Here is a 21614-nt window from a genome sequence, read left to right as displayed (position 1 = left end):
TGAAGCTTCCATGAAGCTGTGTTAACCTTTGAGTGTCAGAGGATGGAGAACCCCAAACACTCTGTGGTCTGTAACGAATGTGACACAGCCATAAACATGGGACTGCCCTGGCAGCAGAAATCCTGCAAAGTGGCATTTCAGGGAATCCATTATCATAATGCTTTAATCTTTCTAACTGTGAAATACACAAAAGTGCAGTGACTGTATTTGCTGACAACTACCTGGGAGGAGAGTCAAGGGAGTGGAGAGGGGACAAAAGCAATTGAGAGATATTAGCTAATGTCAGGTCCGCTCCTTTTCTGCTGCTCTTTGGAGTTAAAGGATAATCATCCCTGGAGGGTGCCATGAATATCAGTTAAAGCTACCCTTTAGGTTCATGACAAACCCAGAGGAATGAAGGTTGAGCTGATGCTTGATATCTAGACTTCCATTAATGACTAATAGCAGCAATATCTCTTCAGTTTGCTCTTTCTGATAGAAAAATAGCTGTAATTAACCTCAGGTACACTCTTATCATTCTATTCTTGATGTTTTCTTTCTTCTCAAAGAGGGTGTTAGCTTAAGGTAACAACAATGAAGCATTTTGTACTATTGATAAATCATCTTTTTCCTCTTTTCCTCTTTTTTCATCCTTCTTCCTTCCTTCCTTCCTTCCTTCCTTCCTTCCTTCCTTCCTTCCTTCCTTCCTTCCTTCCTTCCTTCCTTCCTTCCTTCCTTCCTTCCTTCCTTCCTTCCTTCCTTCCTTCCTTCCTTCCTTCCTTCCTTCCTTCCTTCCTTCCTTCCTTCCTTCCTTCCTTCCTTCCTTCCTTCCTTCCTTCCTTCCTTCCTTCCTTCCTTCCTTCCTTCCTTCCTTCCTTCCTTCCTTCCTTCCTTCCTTCCTTCCTTCCTTCCTTCCTTCCTTCCTTCCTTCCTTCCTTCCTTCCTTCCTTCCTTCCTTCCTTCCTTCCTTCCTTCCTTCCTTCCTTCCTTCCTTCCTTCCTTCCTTCCTTCCTTCCTTCCTTCCTTCCTTCCTTCCTTCCTTCCTTCCTTCCTTCCTTCCTTCCTTCCTTCCTTCCTTCCTTCCTTCCTTCCTTCCTTCCTTCCTTCCTTCCTTCCTTCCTTCCTTCCTTCCTTCCTTCCTTCCTTCCTTCCTTCCTTCCTTCCTTCCTTCCTTCCTTCCTTCCTTCCTTCCTTCCTTCCTTCCTTCCTTCCTTCCTTCCTTCCTTCCTTCCTTCCTTCCTTCCTTCCAAATTCCTTCCTTCCTTCCTTCCTTCCTTCCAAATTCCTTCCTTCCAAATTCCTTCCTTCCAAATTCCTTCCTTCCAAATTCCTTCCTTCCTTCCAAATTCCTTCCTTCCTTCCTTCCAAATTCCTTCCTTCCTTCCGAATTCCTTCCTTTCTTCCAGTAGGCTTTCTTGCTTCAGTTCCACTAAGAAATTCCTTTTCATTTTCTTGTTCTTCTTAATCAGAACCCATCATTCATCTCTAGAGAACAATCTGAGTTTAAACATTGAAATATTGAGAAAATTCATCTCTGTATTTTGAGATTCCAGACCATTTTCCACTTGTAACCTGTACTTTCCTTCAGATAAGAAATAGCTTTAGCTCTCACCTTCTCAGTGAGATTAACAAGGGGTTGAGCTATATCTGGGGATTATCTGGACTTTCCAAATGAGTTTAAATTTCATTCTTTGTGTTGATCTTTCAAAATAATTAAGAAGCTACTTTCCTTGCCTCTTTATTAGAAACACAGACCAAATTTAATAAGAATTTCATTTTCTAAGGAAATTGCTCCCCTGAGAAAAGGCAGGAGATCAGAAGGCAACAGAAATGAATTGCTAAGTGGTAAATAATTTACAATATGCCTCTTTTTGCAGTACCAATTCAGAACTCAATATTTCTGTCTGTCACAGTACTTGGCACATTTTCAGATGTGCAGTTCCAGGAGTAATGTGGTTTTCAGAAACTAGGGGTTCTCATTAATATATTTATTTATTTATAGTCTTGGTGGTCAGGTGTTGAATTATGGTGGCATGAACAAAAACATAAAAATGCTTATGATCAGAAAAAAATACATAATATCATTGAGTCTATATCTGAAATATTTATTAGATTGTTTTCTCTCTGAATAAATAGAGTTGGCTTTTTTTTTTTTTTTTTTTACAGAATGTTGGGGAAATAATGACTTCTGCCTCAATGTTATATTAATAAAAGACCTCAACAATTCTCCAGGGGAGAAGATTCCTCAGTCATAAAATAGACAAAAATGCATTTTCTGGATGATTGTAAATCGCAAGCAAGACTTTACATGAGAATTGAATAAGCAAACTAAATTAATGATGTCACAGTTTACACAGTATGCAAAATTGTGCCTCTCCATTTGTAAGCAAACCGTTGGAAAATCAGAGATGCTATGGTAACTGACACTGCTTTGATAAAGACAACAAGAAAGCAAGTAGAATGCTAGCATTGCTAAAATATCCCTGATTCTTTTGCTATATAATTATTGGACTTCTTGCCCTTAATTGGCTTTTAAATGAAGATAAATTGTTCTGCCTAAACCAGGAAAACCAAACAAATAGTGACCTATTTGTTCTCTGCACTGCAGAGATAACTGCATCCCACAGGCTGGGTATCTTTTGGATTCTAGGTAATTTTATATCTTTAGCAGAATTTAGTTCTTACCTTAAACAATAAAGAGATTATTTACAAAATCTCCTGCCCAAAGCACAAGACCTGACCTACTGGAGGTTCCCCAAAGGTCTCTTCCATCATGATGCTTGAGAATAGCCAAAACAATCAAGTCAAAACCATCTCTGAAGAGCAATGGAAGTAAAAACTCTTCCCAATGAGAGCAAAATTCATTTGAGCAAATTAACATTATGAATGATTCTTTTGTATTCCGTATGAATAACCACTGGGCAAGCACAATGTCAATAGATTGCTGTTTAAAGTGCTGCATGGACATTGTGTTGGTCTTTGGGACTGAGATGGTTTATTCTCTGAGTATTTTAGAGATTAGATTTATTACTTCTATAGACCAAGAGAGCTTTGGTTCTGTCCACCGTTAAACCACATCCAGAATCTGAAAATCCCACTGGTCACCATTTTCATTGCACATTGTCAGCTGAGCTGAGCACACAGCAGATTTAAAATCCTTCTGGTTTTCTCCCCTGTTCTGTTCATAAGCTGACCCTTCAGGCCATATTCAGATCATAATGAGGCTAGGGTAGATATGACTGATGTTAGTGATTCCTTTTCTAATAGCGTTAGGTTGGTTCTGTGTAACACCAGATGAGACATGTGAAAACAAGCAGGCATAATTTGTAACTAAAATATGGAAAAATATGGAATAGAAGGATTTATCTCTGTATTACATATACATAGGCAGTATTTAAACATACTGTCATGCTGCAGGCATATTCCATGAGATAAACAGCAAATTTGACATTTACTTAAAACTGTAGTGTTACCTGTTTCTTGCAGATACTCATAGTCGTACCCCAGCTCCCTTGATGATGTAAAAAATTCTCCATTTCTGTAAAGAGGGATAAAGGGAACCATGTAATTTTCTCGATTGTGCCCAATGGGAGCGTTGGCTGCTGGGTAAACTTCTAGCATGGGTCTGTGTCTTCTTAACCACCGCTCAAAAATGCTGTAAAAGAAAAAGCATATCTGTTAATGGTGGAGACTGGCAGAAATTTGATTATTGAAGATAAAAAGAAAAAAAGAGTTGATCCTTTTTCTTCTTGAATTCTAGAGACAAAGTGGCATTGAATGACTTGTGTTTGTATATATTATACTTTCCAAGTAGTTTGGGGTTAGCTTCTTCAGTACTGAGTTCTTGTGCAAGGCTATGAAAAGCAAAGGACTTCAGGGCTGCGGAGAGGCTTTTAAATTCCACAAATGAAATTCACTGTGTCACTACGACCTGACTGAAGCTTCTGCTCAGTAATTTGCAAGGTTGTGAGAGATACAGAGAGCAGAATTAAAGACCTCAGTCCTTCCTTGTCACTCACAGAAACTTTTATGGCTGATTTTGCTTGGTCTTGTCCCCAGCTGCTCAGTCCCACTACCCTTCCCTTATTCTCCCTCCACTGCAACTAGAGGTTTTCACTCCTGTGTTAAAGTATGGATATTCCATGGCTGATGTAACACCACAAAGAAGCTGGAAATATCTGAGGAAGAAAGGATAGGCTATATGAAGCCTGATAAAGTAGATAAGCATCCAGGAAAGAGGCTTTCTCCAGCCACTGGTGTTATCAACACCTCTGACCTTAGCTGCACTTTTCCATCTGCCAAAGATTTGTCCCTTTATCCCTATATCTCCAAATACTGTTCTGAATATTTTAAAAGGGAGGGAGAAAACTCAAATACTGCACTATGGGGACAGAACAGTTTGTCCTGGCATTTTCAAATGAACTGCTGGATGTATTTGGAAAGAAAATCAACAGCCCTCCAAAACATTCTCAGACCATTTTCTTTTCTGCCTGAGCTTTGTCTCCTCAATTCTTCACCTTCTTTCACTCCTCATATCTTCACTCTCTGCCTTAGTTTCAGCTGGAATGGAATTGTTTTCTTCAGAGTGTCTGGTATGATGCCATGTTTTGATTCTAGGAGAAAAACAATGTTTGATAACACATTGATGTTCATAGCTGCTGCTAAACAGTGTTGTACAGAGCCAAAGATATTCTCAAAGGGCACAAGGAGCTGGGAGGGAACAGAACCAAGACAACTGATTTAAACTGGCCAAAGGATTATTCCATACCATGAGACATCATGCGGAAGGAGTTTTGAAGAGGGTGGGAATTCATCTCACACTCTTCCACCGCTCAGGGTGCTAGCTGGGAATTGGGTGGGGGATGGTGAGCAATTGCTTGTGCATCACTTGTTATATACATTCATATATATATGTATATATGTATATATATACATGTATTTATTTGTCATAATTATTATCCTTTTCTCTATCTTTGTAAATAGTTTTATCACAAGTTCTACCTTGATTGTTGTTTTTTTTTTCATTCTTCCCTCCATCCGACTGGGAAGGTGACAAGTGAGTGAACAACTGTGTGGTTCTCAGCCACCTGCCAGGTAAAACCATAACACCCAAAATACCACGCTGCTCACACAGTGACCTTGGCTTGCTAGTGAACACCTGGGTGTGCCAGGTTGGGATAGGGGAGGTGACAAGGTACTGCAAGAGCAGTAGATCCAAGTATTTATACATAAACATGGGGGAGGCATGCTCCATCAAAAGATCTTGGTGTGAGGGTGTTATCAAGATCAGTCTCAGGGAGGAATCAGTGACTCAGCTTACCAGCTACAAGGGATCTGAAGGATCTAAGGAGATACGTAGGTTATACTCTGATTCCAAGTGTGGCTCAACCACTGCTCAGAGCTGGAGTTGCTTCATGCTAAGGCTGAAAGGGCTGACAGAGCCCTGAGAGCATTAACAAGCCTTGACAGCCCTGCCTTCCTCACCCCTGTCCCTCTCACCCCTGCCCATGCATACGACATCCCCATTTCAGATCAATCTCAAGTGATGCCACAAAATGATGGCTGTACTGAATTGTTGTTTAGATTTCATAGAATCACAGAATCATTAGGATTTGAAATGACCACTAAGATCATCTAGTCCAACTGTCAACTCATTGCCACTGTGCCCACTAACCACATCTGCCTCTAAAAGCCTCCAAGGACAATAACTCCATCTCCTTGAGCAGCTTGTTTCAATGCCTCATCACTCTTTCTGAGAATAAGCTTTTTCTATCATCTGACCAGAATGGACGGACCTTGAAGATGAGTTGTAACCTTGCTTTTGCCTGGGTAATTGGACTGTCTCTGCTGCCCACTGCAGTCACTGCCCTGCTTTGCTCACATGGCTCTAATGAGATGGAAATGCACTTCTCTGGGGAGCAGCCTCACTCTTGCTATTTCCCAAGGTTGAACACTGCCTTGAAGACATAGACTTTCTTCCTATCTTGCAATTGGTAGTGGGATGTACAGGGACTCAAATTATCTTGAAAATACAGAACCTAAATGCAGTCTCTGTGGAGCATCTGAGAATTCTGCAGGTAGAATTTTACCTCCTGTCATTGGGCAGAAACATTGAGAAACACTGTTTATCCCACCAAAATTAATGCCCACTCTTCATCATCAAAATAGCTTGGACCAGAAACTTTGTTCTTTATTAAGATCAAAAGATTTAGTAGATGAAAGTGTCACTGTGTTCATCCACCTTTTCAACCTTTAACAATGCAGATATTAATCTTGATTAAAATCTTCATTTGTAGCTCTCATCTTCAGTCTGGAAGAAGTTGTCAGAATAATGATATTCAGCTGAAGTTTGCAGATAGATAAATTTAAACAATGATATCAAGACTTCAGCTGCAGTTATCATGAGAATTTTTGTACAGTAAGTCCAAAATCACATTACATCTTTGGAGAATGTCACAGAGAAATCCAGTAACCATTTTAAAAGGCATAGACTATAAGGGAAATCAGGCCATTAGTCTAGCTTGGGGGTAAGTAGGGCATTGAACTGCCATCCTTACCCTGTCTGCCTCTTGCATGTGTTTTGATCAAAGTGCCCTCACTATCAATGCATTTTTTTCCTAGCACTTGCAAATGGGAACTGAGACAGGTCACAGGACTATTAAAGGTACAGTGGTGGTTTGGATGTAGGGACGTGGTAATATTTTAAGATGATGGCAGAAGCAGAACTCAGTTTGTATTGTCAATGTCTTGTCATTATCCATGCCCTGACTTTTGAATGCCGAGTCTGAAGTACTTTCTGGGCTCTGCATTTTCAATAATGCTGAGCAGCCACATTTTGAAAATCTGGAGCGTTGATGAGCACATAGTTCAGAGCTAGAAGTTGTCATTCTCCTGAAATAACTCTGTATGACATGCCTTGAAATGCAGCATTCTCTCTGGATAACTTAAATGGTGCAATTTCATAAGCAGTTTCAAGAATTCTTAAGCCAGTAATCTTTTAAATAGAATGCAAATGCGAAGTATTCCCATGGAAGTGAATGCTTATGCTTTGGAGTCCTTCATTTGCAGCATGGCTCCCACATTAAATAGGAAGCTTCACTTAGCTGTAATAGGACCATCGAACTACTGACTCTTACAGCTGATTTATAGATTTAGATGCAATCATATGCCTCTAATTATGAATGTGTTGAGTTGTGCTGTTGCAAAAGCATGTTGGACGATTCCTTGAGTTGTTTATGAACAGCTCTCTTTTATCCAGAGTGAAACAATCTAATCTTTACTGAAATATATTTCCTGTAACATATCTTTATGCCACTGTATAAATCTCAGCAATATCCTTTGGATTTTTAAGTGGCACATTTTCTACCTCTGTCTCTCTCTCTCTCTTTTTCTTTTTTTTTTTTTTTTTGAAATTTTTAAGGTCAGATTTTGTGTGCTAACAGATTCTGCTTGCTAGCAAAGCAATGGGAAGAAGTTCTTGTTCCCAGTTTGTTCAGTAAGATGGGCTAACAATGCTCACTTTTCCTTGGCAAGACACTACATGATGCTCACATTTTCATGTTTTTCTTCTTTTGTCTGAGAAAGTTGACATCTTTAATCAATTGCTAGTACTTTTTACATTCTTATCTGTTTGTATTTCCCCTTTTAAGAGGGGACACTGCTATTTCTTGCTTTGAGCATAGCTTTTAAGAAAAGTTGTGAAAGAAGGAACCTTACACGCCTTTCAAGAAAAGTTTTCCAGTCGAGTGGAAGTTCAACCAACTGGGGAAAAATTCCATGTAGAGTGTAAAACAAGCCATATCTTTATTGGGAAATCCAAATATATCTTTTTGGCTATCACAGACCATTTCATATCAGGAACTTACCTTTCATGATTCCCAGACTGATGCTGTTAATTGCTTTCATATATTTTTAAGGAGAACTAGAGTCTTGATGTAGCCTAATGCTTCTGCCATTGGTTAGGCACAGTGTCCCTAGCCCATGGGCTTTAATTGAAAGGCCTTTGGCATTCTACAACTATAGGTAAAATGAAGCAATGACCTGTCTTGTGTCTCAGAATACTGGGACTGCTGAATTTTGTACATCCCAGGTAAAGAATATTTGGTCATCAGATGTTGTTCCACTTTCTATGGAGAGAAGGTTTTGTTTTCTTCCCTTAAAACAGCTGTGTTATAGAATATTTCCTTATACCTTGAAAATATATGCTCATTTTGCATGCTTTGTTCAGTGGCTGCAAACTTGGAAGAGCTTAGGGCTGCAGAAGGAAAGCCTCATGTGGAGAGACAAAGTGCTGACACAATTAGCTCATCCCTCTATGAAGTGATGATGTTTCTGGTAAAAAATAGGTTAGTGGCAAAGTGGAAGATCTGAACTCCTTGGATTGCTTTATTTTGGGCAAAACTACTGCTTTTTTATTCTTTACATCAACCTCTGTGCACTCCTTTGCCCCTGAGAGCTTAACAAAGCAATAAAATGAAAACTGAAAGACCATTTCATTCTACATCATTTCCATTGCTTTGCATTATGAAAATAATGGTGCCAAAAGAAAAGCTAATGGTTCAGGGCTATGTGATATCCAATCTCCATATTTCTTCTACTCCCAGAAATGATCTGGACAGAAGTTCAGTTAGGGGAATATCTATCCAACTTCTATAACAGTCTGGCTACTTTATTCCTCAGCTTGTAGACACAGAGGACAAGCAGATAATTAATTAGTTGCACAGGTCACTGTGACATTTTCCAGACACAGAGTCACTTTTAGCAGTGCGTTCCTAGCTAGATTGGCATCATTTGGGAGATGCTGGTAGTGCTGAAAAGAACAGATGGGATGTGAGAGTGATGGGATATACAAAGTGGGATAAAGGAAAGAAGAGAAGAACGTCAAAAATCATTGGGAATTTTATTCAGAGATTGGAAATTAGGAGGATCTGATCTGGGATCTAGTAGAGATAAACCATAAATCCTCACTAGCATGTAGAGGAGAAGACGGAAAGGAAGGAAAGTTACTGTTGGAATACATGGGTTATCATCTGTTTATCTAAAGGAAATGGAAGAAGAAACAAATACACTGGCCTTTCCTAGGCACTGTGCAAAGAAATATCTTTTTTATCTAAATCAATTCCATCCTTATTTTAGGATAAAAGCACTCAGATCTCGAACTTGACTATCACAGAGATGTTGGAAGAGTGAGCAAATAGAGAAAAATGGTTTCTCCTTCTTGCATTGAATTGTAGAACGACTTGGACTGAAAGAGACTTGAAAGATCATCCTCTTCCAACCCCCAGCTGTGGGCAAGATTTTCCCCCACTGGATCAGACTGCCTAGGGCCCCATCCAACCTGGCCTTGAGCACCTGCTGGGACGGGGTATCCACAGCTTCTCTGAGCAGTCTGTGCCAGTGCCTCACCACCAACAAGTAAAAATTTTCCTCCTAATATCTAATGCAAATATTCCCTCTTTTACTTTCAAACAGTTTCTTGTTGGCCTATCCCTGTCAGACTGTGTAAAAAGTCGGTCTCCGTCCAGTTAGTAACTCACTTTAAGTACTGGAAGACTGCAATGAGGTCTCCCCAGAGTCTTCTCTTCTTCAGGCTGAATGGGCCCAGCTCTCTTCCTTACAGGACAGATGCTCCAGCCCTTTGATTTAAAAGTGGTATCTTTATTTCTTAGTGTCATCCTTCCCAAATTGCATATTCCCACTTAAACACTGTGGCTTGTGAATCAAACAAATTCCCTTAAATTTGTACATCTTAGCGGCTTACTGAAGGGTAGTTTGCATGTGCGACATGTAAGAATCTCCTGGAATGGTAGGGAATGAGGGTGATGGTTCTTACCTAGAAAGGTCATGGGCAATCAGGATTTACAAAATAGAAATTTAAAATATGGAAATGGACTAACTGGAATGGAAATCAATCTTGTGATAACCTTAATGACCTTCATATGTCTTCAGCGGCAAGGAAAAGTAACTTGGAATAGGTAGCTTTTATTTAAAGGCTTTAGAAATAATTGTATGTAGATTGTACCAAAGACTATTTCAATCTGGAAGGCTGCTCCCTTCTTACTGAAGAAATCAAAGTGCCCAAATTGCATGTTCAAAGAGATTAAGGAACAAAAAAAGATAGAAAAATAATATGAATTTTGAAAGAGATCCTGTGTCACATTCAAAGCCCAAAGAGGCTCCATTTCTCTGTATTACTCTTCCAGAGCAGAAATTATTTTAAGCAGGATTTTTTGTGACAGTAAATACTGAATATTTTAGAACTGCTAAATTATGATGATCAGTAGTCTAGGCAAAGATTATTTTTGTCATTTATAAACAGTATTTTAATGTTGCAGAATAGTTTTATTTGGACATATTTAGGGTAAAAGAAGGCTAAGTGCTTTCATTTAAATAATTGATCTAAGGTCATGATAAATTCTCAGTTAAACTCTTCGTGTCCCAGTGCTGCTTCTGTAAAATTCTGGCATATGGGAACAAATAATAAAGACATTCAACAGGTATGTTGATGCTTTGGTAGTTTAAATTTTCAATCTGAAACAATGCACTTTGCTTTCACAAAGAGTAAGGTGCTTTTACAGAGAAAATTAAAGCCATCTGTAAAAGACATGGATAAATCACTTCAATTTGATTGTGTATATATAGGCCTGATTATTTTCCTTATTCTGCTCCATACATACCAGGTTATACAAAATGAAATGAAATGAGCCATAGAAGAAAATTAATTTGAAAAAAAATCAAACAACTTGGTTTAAAAAGGGTGTTGGAGGGGATGAGATTTGAGGATGATTTTAAAAAGGGCACCAATATATATTTATGGATTCATATTATTCTATGAATAATATATGCAATGAGATTATAGCTAATGAAAGGATGAGTCAAGAAATAAATGGGTTTATTTTGCCAGTGGGAAATATCAAGTGGAGTAAAAGCAGTACTGCCATATGTAAGCAGCATAACTTCATTCTGTTCTAGCTAATGTGTGCCCTGAAAAAAAGATACTGCTCACAACAAGGAAATCTTAAAGCCTGGAAAAAAAGTGAAGTAAAACAAGAATTGGTATTTCCTTCATGATTTTGAAGAGCCATTTCCAGTCAATGTGCATCCACAGTCATGCACAGAGCTATGTTTGATTGCAGTCTAGGAAGAGAAACCAGCCCAATATCTGCTATTAGCTATTTCTTTGTATTGTACCACCGTAGAGTGTAAACCTAACTGGGTGTCTGGGAAGCTTTTCTAGGAGAGGATCAATTCCATGAGCTTTACCTTGCAATTAAGGACAGATGGAGAATGGGAAAGGAGAAAGAAGAGGGTTCAGTACCTCCACACACATTCCACGCCATGATAAACATGTGCATTCTCAACAGAAGGACAATGCAGCCCTAATGGTGAAGGTTCATAGTCAGTCTACATCCCAAGATACATTCTTGCTTTCCCCCTGTTCCTTGTCCTCAAGTTCCTTGTAAGTGTTTGTGCAACCTTGTTGTAACTAGGATTAAGGGACTGATTTGGTTTAAGTTCTAACTTCTCATTTATTTCATAGAATCATAGAATCACTCAGGTTGGAAAAGACCTTCAAGATCATCAAGTGCAACCTCAACCTGACCATACTACCCTAACTCTAACAACACACTGCTAAATCATGCCCCTGAGCACCACATCCAAATGGATTTTAAACACTTTCAGTGATGGTGGCTCAACCACCACCCTGGGGAGCCTATTCCAGTGCTTAACAACCCTTTCTGTAAAGAAGTTTCTCCTGATATCCAATCTAAACCTCCCCTGGTGCAACTTGTGGCCATTTCTCCTTGTCCTGACAAACTGTTGACAGTGAGAAGAGATGAACCCCACTCTCACTGCAGTTATCTTTCAGTCATTTGAAGAGAGCAAGATCTTCTCAGTCACTCCTCATAGGGCATATTCTCTAGGCTGGGGAGCCTTGTAGCCCTTCTTCGGACCTGCTCCAGCACGTCAATATTCTTTCTGTATTGAGGTGCCCAAAACTGAACACAGTACTTGAGGTGGGGCCTTACCTCGAGTGAAATTTCCATTTATCTCAGGTTAGATGAGGAGGGAGAAAATCCCGCGTGTGATTCCTCATGCATTTATCTGATGGTCAGTACAGCAGAGTAATGGTGGTGAACACCTCCAGGAAGCATTAAGAGGTTAGCTATGCTGGCTATATACCAGTTACACTGATTTAAAGCAACTGTGGAGCTGTGCCCTTTGTTCTTCATCAGCCTGATACATCCATGCACTTCTGCAGAGCAGGCACACAACCAATACTAACAGTTTAGCTGTTACATAGCAACTTTGCAAGTTGCTAATAACTTAATCACATTTAAATATGTACCTGTGTCACTCGTCACACTAAACTTGAAACAGAATCTTTCATTCCTGATTTATGTTTGCAAGACTGAGATAAGGTCAGGCTGACTACAGTAGAAATAAGGCAAAATGTTTTTACTTAGAGCACGTCTATACAATTCATTTCACAATCATGAGATCTGATGTTTTGTAAAAGAAATCTGGCAAACAACATGCACTTGCATTTGGAAAGAAAGAGGAAAGGAAACAAATTGAGGGAAGCTGAAATGCTGGTACAAGGACTGTGATTACACAGCAGTCATCACTTTAAAAGTTGACACTATCCACCTGATAATAGAAAGTCACTTCAGGTAATTCCCATCCCAAGCATTTAGGAGAAACATTGGTACTTTGGTCCTGGAAGAGCTGCTAATGCAGAGGTTGTAAAGTCAAAGCACTGCCCTCTTTGCCAATGTATGCAGTTATATTGCAGTGTCATTTTTTTTCTTCTTTTAAGTTGGCTGAAGACAGTACAGGGACTCTCGCTATTTGTAAACAAATTTAACCAGTCATAATGCAAGTGCCTGATCAAAAATTAAGTTGCTGCCCTCAATAATTTTAAGAAACCCAGCCAATGCCTCCAAAGCTGTGACTCCTCATACTGAACCAGTGCTGAGAATTGTCCTGGGCTTCAGTGCTTGCCCTTGTGGTACCACTGCCAAGTTTCCTCTAGATTTGTTTCCAAACTAGCTAATGAAGAAAACCATGTATGCATGCATGTGTTTTTTGGGGTGTATTAAAAAGAGTGTGGCCAGCAGGTTGAGAGGTCTACTCTGTCCTAGTGAGGTCACATGTAGATCATAGTGTCCAGTTCTGGGCTCCCTGGTTCAAGAGGGACAGAGAACTCCTAGGAGTCTGGCAGAGGGCCATGAAGATGACAAAGGGCCTGGAGCATCTCTTGTATAAAGAAAGGCTGAGTAACCTGAGTCTTTTCAGTATGGGGAAGAACCAGAGACAGATTGAGTGTCTAAGACCAGTAACTAGGGGATCTGGATTCTATATACATGTATATATGAAGATATATTTTTCATTAATAGGCTTTCATCCTGATTGTGCAGAGAGAACAAGAGGATGAAGTTGTTCATACAGTTGGTATTTGTGAATGCTGTATTTTCTGTATGGATGTGTCTGGTCACACACATATGCATATGAATGTGTACATATATATGTACGTACTGTGTCTATCTGAGCCTATCAGGAATATATATTCAATCTCAATACAGTTTGGACCTGAGAACACAGAACTCTGGTAGTCTTAACACTACTGGGCTACCAGATTTGACAGCTTCTCATCTTAAACACAGAACTTACAAAAAACAGATGAAAGAGGACGTTTTAGCCCAATTGAACTGTTCCTTCATGCAAAGCTGTGCTTCTGAATTTTATCTTGAAACACATATTCTCATTTAGATCAATCATATGCCTCTGAAATGTGAATATTCATTTTCAGTAAAGATCTGTCCTGTTTAGTGTTTCCCTTTATTCTACCTTCTGACCAAAACGTTTTTTCAGTTCTTGTGGACCGCAGTGGACCAGGATACCTGCAACACCAAGTAGCAATGTGCATGACACAAATCCCCCTACTCATCCAGCTTAAGTACAGGCTGCCTCCCCAAGGACTGCTCCTTGGCTGAGGATGTGCACCAGGCTGACACCTTCCCACTTGTTACGAAGTACCACCAGGGCTGGGGGAGCTGTGTGGTGCCTGAGGATCTTGGCACAGCTCTGCTTCACCATCCCACTACAAGAATCTATACTTCCTTCCACCTTCTTTGCTCTCATTTATGGCACTGAACAAACTGGGTACTTGGAAAGTGTCAGATTGAGGAAACAAGAAAGAGGCAGTAAAGGTATAATCCAACGTGATCACCCCCATCTGCAAGACAATAAACACCACTTTTTTTGCCTATGTTCCACTTTATGAAGAAATTCAAAGTTGTTATGTTGCTGGGCATGTATGATATTTTAATATACCATCCTCTAATGTGATTTAGAGCAGCTTTCCCCTTATCTTTATAAAGTTCTCAACACCTCTATGGGACTGGGGGAATACAAAGAATCTGCCTCTCCAGTCAAAACTTCTCTTTAATGTCAACCAACGTAAGTATCTGCAGCCATTTGGAGAATACAGGGATCTCTCACTTGGGTACACAGGGCTGCCCAGTTTCCAGTCCTTGTTCCCTTAATTAGGCAGTGCTCCAAGCATTTCTCTTCTAGAACACAAAATGAAGAAGCTTCTCCAAAGTTTATCATGAGAAAAACTGCTCAGGGATCTGAATCCAAAAGAGGATTGAGGCAAAACAGTCTTGAACAGAGCTGGCTGCTGGCAGCGTAGGAGTATGTGCTGCTCCTCTCGAGAAGAACTGCTTGAGGCTTCAATGCCATTGCATTTAAACCTTGAAGCATGGCTCTCAAACAACAAAGCTGAACCTGTTGGCAACCCATTTTGCCACTCAGTGAATCTACTGAGTGATTCTTGTTTTCTCTCTTTGTAGAAAATGCTGTAGGCTAAAGCAGCAACTGCTGAGCCCAGTTTATGTTTGGTGTGTTGCTGATGGTTTACAACATAAAGAGCTTTATTCCTACTGGAGAATGAGAAAATGGATAAGCTTAGCATGACACATTGCTTATGACACTAAAAGCAGAAACTGAGTGTTGGAAATTGTATGGGAAACTCTGCAGAGGAATGTGAATGCGAATACTGTAGTGTTGAACAAGGTAGTGCCTCATTGTAACTTGATTATTGATAGAGCAAACTAACCCCTACAGAAACTTTTTTTTGCTGGAAAAAATAGTGAATTTCATTTGGACATAGATGGGCTCAGATTTGGTCACAAAAATGATCTAAATCAAGCCAGTCTCTTTATACCAGTGAAAGTCATTAATGCCTCTACCTAGTTGCAGGAGAGAAATTCTTGTTCCCTAAAAATAATGGCGTTCTTTCACCCCATACTGTTAAACCTTGGTAATTTTTGGCTTAAAAGTAATGTATATCTCATTCACCATTGGGTTTTCAATGTTGCTCAGTACAGTTAAAAACAAGAGATATATGGGACATAATGGTGTTCCTTGTACATTGTACTCAGCTCTGGTGTGGCTGCACGTTGAGCATTGTGTTCATTTCTTGGCCACTCACTACAAGAAAGAAATCGAGACCGTGGAGCATGTCCAGAGAAGAGCAATGGAACTGAGAGGGGTCTGGAGCACAAATGTTATGGGGAGCAGCTAAATGAACTGGGATTTTCAGTCTAGAAGAGGATGCTCAGGGGAGATCTTATCACTCTCTACAACTAGCTGAAGGAAGTTGTGGTGAGGTTGGGGTATGCCTCTTCTCCCATGTAACTAGCGAAAAGATGAGAGGGAATGGTCTCATGTTGTACCAGGGGAGATTAAAATTGGATATTAGGAAAAAATTATTCTCCAAAAGAGTGGTTATGTGCTGGAACAGGGTGACCAGAGAGGTAGTGGAGTCACTGCCCCTGAAGGTGTTCAAGAAACGTTTAGGTGTTGTACTAAGGGAGATGGTTTAGAGGGAAATATTGTTGGACAGTTGGACTGAGTGATCTTGGAGATCTTTTCCAACCTTGGTGATGCTATGAAAAAAAAAAAAAGAAGAAATAGAAATGCAATTGTGTGTTGCATGGAGAAAAAAAAATATTTTCTGGAATATGTTTCCTACCCCATCTTATGTTCATCATTGCTACTGTTTGCAGTAACAGAAAAACATCACTTCAAGTAAAAGATAGTACAAATACCAGCTGCTCTAAACTTTAATATCTAGTTTCCCCTGAAGAGAAAGATAACAAGCAGATTAAAATGGACTGCTGTGGCAGTGGCTGGACTGACTGTAACCTACTCCTGTGCTCTGCAATTCATTTCTTTTGAGACTGAGAGATTGTCATTATTGAGGTTCACAAGGGCATGTAATATATAAATCACATCTACAGCAGCAAAGCGATAATTTCTTTTGATGAATTGAAGGTAGCTACATGTGGGTGAGAAAAGTACCGTGTTATCCTGTGATTCTTTAAACAATTATGGCTGCTATTATTGCCAAAGTGCTGCAGGAAGGAAATTCAGTGCTATGTTAGCTGTCTGCATCAGAGTTTGTCTTGATCATTGTGTCATGGAGAGTTTTTTCCTCCTCTAGTGTTACAAGAATAGGTAGAAGATGAAGATCAACCAGGTGGTTCTTGCCAATTTTCAGGGCATAGTAACCTTTACTTTTAAAAACCACTAATATCTTGCATAATATGTAGCGTATAAAAGTGATCAATTCTATAACTGCATTGTCTGAACAGAAATTTTGCAGTAAAAATGATATGAAACATGCATTTTGAATTGAACTACTTGAACTGAACCTCCTAGATTAGTGATTTTTAAGAGCAGAGTGGGTCATTAGAAACATTCAACCTGAATCATGACTCAGCAATTGAGATTGTCAGCTACAGTTTTCCACATACAATTCAGAAAATGCCTGCTTTACCTTCCCTTCCTTGTTTCCCAAAGCAAGGTAGATCAGCAGCACTATAGTTTTTATATTCGTATAATCAATACCAAGAACATTTATCTACCAAGACTGTTCCTTATGTCTACCTTTCCCTGCCTCTAATTGTAAATGATCTACTTGTGGATTTCCAGAAGACTTAAGAATGTCCTCTGAAACTCCAAGCACAAATTATTACTCCAGCATAGTATATTAACTCAACCCATGTCTGTCTAATGAGCAAAGCAGATTAGATGCAGTGTGACACTCCTGGCCTTTTCCTGGGTCCCTTTGGGAGTTTTGCATTTGAGTAACAGGAACTGCACAATTTCCTTACCAAACCATGACAGAGTACCAGTCATACATCATACATCTTGATGTATGGTTAGCCTTTCAGCCTAGATGCAGGGATATCAAAGGAGAGATACTGGGGATCAGTGTTTCTCAGCAACACCCCAACCTTCCCACTTACACTCTGTTTTCCGTGGATATATTTATATGGTATTTTGCAGTAGATGTGAACTCACTCTACCCACATGCTGAGCCCACATTGAGTGACTCAGCTCCATCAAACAAGCTGAGTAGCTCTGAGCCTCAGAGTTTAGATGAGAGGTTTAATAGCTCCAGTGCAATGCCAGCTCAGGGCAGCTACACAGCTTGTGGCAACAATCCATGTCTCCTGCAGATTTGCAGATGTCCCCAGGGGGAAAAAGAATTAAGACAACTCCTTCCCTGCTGTCATTTCTAAAATATTTGCTTGAGTGTCCCACCCTCTCAGTACTGATCTGCACTGTATGTCATCCCTGTTGTGGGAGTCTGCGTCAATAAAAGGAAGGACCGAAGTCATAGAATCATAGAAACATTGAGATTGGAAAAGACCTCCAAGGTCATTTATTCCAACCACTGAAAAAGATTAACGGGCAGCACTTTTCTTCCTCTGATCCCTCACCTGCTTAAACTCAGACGTTTTCTGTGAAGTGGTGGCTTCCAGCACAGAAGCTGCTGGCAAGGAGGGGATTTCATTACCCATGTAAGTGCATTCTGCTGAGGGCTATATGCAGCAGGATCTGTGTAATACTATGCAAGGCATGTATGAGAGGCCTGGTAGGCAGCTACCACCCAAGGTGTACCACAGAAATGCAGTTAATTCCCCTCAGAGCTTTGAAGGTTGGAAGATAACTTTTTCATCCCTTCTTTCCTCATCTTGCACACATTCAGCTGAGTCATATGCTGCCACTGAAACCACAAAGCCCCAAACTGCTGGAATTCAAGATGCTTCTGGACAATGCTCTCAGATGTAGCCCAGTGATGCTTGTGCTTTCCCTGAATGGAAGGACTTCAACATGTTTCTCCTTCATGTCAGGGACAATTACAGAGACTTCACCTCATCCACTGCTCTTACAGAGACACTTTGGAGGATAAGTGCTGGACAGAAATGGGAAGACCCTGAGCTGACACAATGCAGAAGGACTTTGGGAGGAGGTATATTGTCAGTGGCAGCCTCTTGACCTTCCTTTGTCTATTAGTTTTTGCACAACCCTATGCCATTGTTCATTCAGTTCCAGAAAAAAGCAACTTTTACCCTGTGCCACCTTTATTTTTGTAAACATACTTTAGAAAGCAATGAGTTTTGCTGTTCTCATATCAGAAGAGAAAATTAATCATACATTTCACATTTATGCAGTGAATTCCCCATTTTTACACTGTTTTATTGTCAGCTGACATATAATTTTATTGCAGCCTCCATCTCGGCTCTGTTTAAGCCCCTTATCTCAGTGCCTCTAAGTTCCCATGTACCAAATGGGAATACTGCTTCCTTGGCTTCATGCATTGCTTGTGTTGACTCCCAAATGAGACACTTCAGGATAAGGAATGACTCTTATTTCATGTGTTATGTCTGGAAACCTAGTTTTGCCTTATGGGAATTTCTAATGATTCTTCTTGAATGATTTCACTCAGAATGCTCCAAACTCTCAAAGCAAATAGTTTATAAGCGCTAAAAAAAATCTTGTTTCCTATCAACATTTCAAAACAAGAGAAGAACTTGGATTTTTCATTCTTTTTTTTTTTTTTAATTTTGTTTCCAAAAACCTGAGGTGACATTTAAGAGAAAACGAAAATGTTTCTAAAATTGAGTTAAAATAAGAGGCTTTTATTTTGACATATTCTGTGAGTGAAAAGCAAATTTCCTCTTGTTAAAATATTTTACAACAAAATCACTTCTGACATAATGTTAACTTTTTTTGCGGGGAACTAAGACAGAAAGAACTGACATGAAGGTCAGTATGTTGAGTCCAAAGAAACTAAAAGTGTCTGCAATGGGATATTGCTGGCATGCAATTCATGATGTGTAGATTTTGGTTACTAATATACTTCTGAGCAGATTGCTTGAGACATGATTGTCAATTTAGCACTTCATTGATAATCAATGTGATAAGGAACATTTTATTGTTAGATACCGGCATAAGCCAGAGTGGCATTTTCTAATGCTCCCAGCTCTCCATCCTGCAGAGGAGTATATGGCAGCTAATGTTACTGAACAGCATGGGGACACTTGCTTTGGACAAGTAGAATTAGTGGCATTTTCACAGGTTGCTGAAACTGATGTGTGGCAGTTATTCCTGCTTGGAAGCATGCATGTATATAAATAAGTTGCTGGAAGTTAAAGTGTCTCCATTCCCCACAAGACCTTATTCTTGACTTGGATTGCCATTGGCAAAGTGCACCCAATCACAGATACCCATGCAAAGAGCTGAAAGTTTTGACTCTGAATATTTTGCCCTGCGAAATAGAAAGCAGTAGTCATTACTGAACCAACAAAATCAACACAGAGAAGTCCAGCTGTCTCTTGTCATTCCATCTCACAGAACTGTAAATGAAGCAATTGCTCACGTTGCTTATATACCTGAGAAGCATAGTCAGAGGCTAAGAATATTCCAGGCACAGCACAGACTGGAGCAAGTAGACGGTCCCTTAATGACATAGCTTATAATTTACACATGGGACAAGGAACAACAGATGGATGCAGACAGATGCGAAAAGAACAAAGCAGCTATGCAGTGGTGCCACAATGATTCACCACTGAAATGGTGAAGGTTTCAGCTTACTAATGTCTTAGTTTTTCTGCCTTTGTCATAGAGAAGGGAAGAGCAGTGACTGAAGATGATGGATGCATAGGGTGAACAATTCCCATCGAGTAGGAGACTAAACTTTAGAGAAGCAGGAGACTGAAAGTCTATACCATATTATATGTCTGGAAAATCAGTTCTAAATTGCTCATGCTATAATCAGTGTCTTTTAAAGTCATCCATATTATCGTGATGAACCCTGTCCAGTATTACAGAACTTCTAAATGAAATGAGAAGTGGGGCCCTACTGTTTTAACAGCTGTACAAGTACAAAACAGTATGGAGATCTTCAGTGGCAACTTATTTTTTCCCCTGATATTTAGGGTTTCTTTACTCTTTGAAAGGGGTATTAATGGGATAGGTCGTGGAATTCAAGGACAGTAAGTATGAAAGTATAGAAGTATAGAAATTAGAAGAAACCAAAGACATACAAAGGACAGTGGTGCTGGGAGAACAGATGAAGATACTGTGGGGGTGTAGGGATGGAGGGGCTGAAAGAGCCATCACAGAGGAAAGAATGCCTTTTCAGAGCACAGAAAACACCCTTGTGAGCTCAAGTGTGACTGTGGGCCACTGCTTTCACTGACTGTGCAGCTGCTCCTTGCAGCTTGAGTGAGCTGACTCCTCCCTTGCTATTCCCTTGTGCTGACTGTAAAGCATATCTGAATGGCAAAGAGATTTGCAATTAAGAGGAATGCTTCACACAGCTAAAAAAAATCTCACTTTCTGCTGAATATATAGTTCATTTGCTTCTTTTTTCCTTTTTCTTTTTTTTCCTTTTTCTTTTCTGTCTATTTTTCTATTGTTTTTAACTGATTCGACTAACAATTAATAATTAATAATTTTTAGGATGGTCACCTGTTTTTACTAAACCTTGGGGTTTGATCCCTCAGTCTCTTAGCTAGCAAATAGTACGGCAAGGAGCCTGATTTATCATTACTTAAGGAAGCTGTTGCCCAAGTACTTTCATACTTCTGCACTGCTGAAAGAGAATGACATAAAAAAAAGGAGGATTTGTAAGCCAACACTTTGCTTTCCACCTGAGAAAGGTGCTTTCCACACCTCTGCTCCCTCCAACCTTCCCTCCTTTCAGGCACCAGGCCTGGGTGGGAAGGGCTGAGGTAGCAGATGGGAACAGACTGTTGCTCAGTTTGGAAAGCAGCTCCTGACATTTGGCTCACACCTGTCAGCAGACTCCGTATACACTTGTTTATCCTCCTCTGTACCATATGTTTCCATGGAAAAGCAGTCCCAATGATCTATTGCCTTACTTTTATCACTCCTATTATGGTCATAACTGAGCATTTCACAGTCATTAATGCATTTACCCTGACAGCATCCCAGTTGCGTAGGCATTTAGTATCACCCACTTTACAGATGGGTTAGCTGAAGCTCGGATCACCAGCTCCTCAAAAGCCTTTGGGCACCTCTTATTGAAATAAATGGGAAGGAAACACAGCTCCAGGAGATGTGAGCTTAGGAAAGCAAACTACATGCTCAGTTTCACTCATCAACTTGTAGTGGCGTGAGGAATCCCCCTTCTGGGTCCTAAGCAGATGCTCAAAGCTCTAGGTCATGCTGTGTACTTTTTGTTTGTTTGTTTGTTTTTTGACACAGAGTTGTTTACAAGATCCGACAGAGCTGTAGTTGCTGTCTCC

At 39.9% G+C, this 21614-nt stretch overlaps 1 protein-coding gene across 1 annotated transcript in view; it reads right to left on the bottom strand.

The window, feature by feature from the left end:
* Positions 1–21614, bottom strand: part of TYR (tyrosinase) — a 50882-nt gene that overhangs the window by 2531 nt on the left and 26737 nt on the right. The window contains exon 4 of the mRNA XM_065730331.1: positions 3453–3634. Within this exon, the coding sequence (XP_065586403.1) occupies positions 3453–3634 (182 nt within the window). The remainder of the gene's footprint in view (positions 1–3452; positions 3635–21614) is intronic.

Source organism: Cyrtonyx montezumae, unplaced genomic scaffold (assembly GCF_038088225.1).
Source record: "Cyrtonyx montezumae isolate F1298 unplaced genomic scaffold, pur_monq_1.0 scaffold_12, whole genome shotgun sequence".
Classification (NCBI taxonomy): domain Eukaryota; kingdom Metazoa; phylum Chordata; class Aves; order Galliformes; family Odontophoridae; genus Cyrtonyx; species Cyrtonyx montezumae.
Note: the sequence above shows the minus strand (reverse complement) of the source record. Positions and strands in the feature narration are given on the sequence as shown.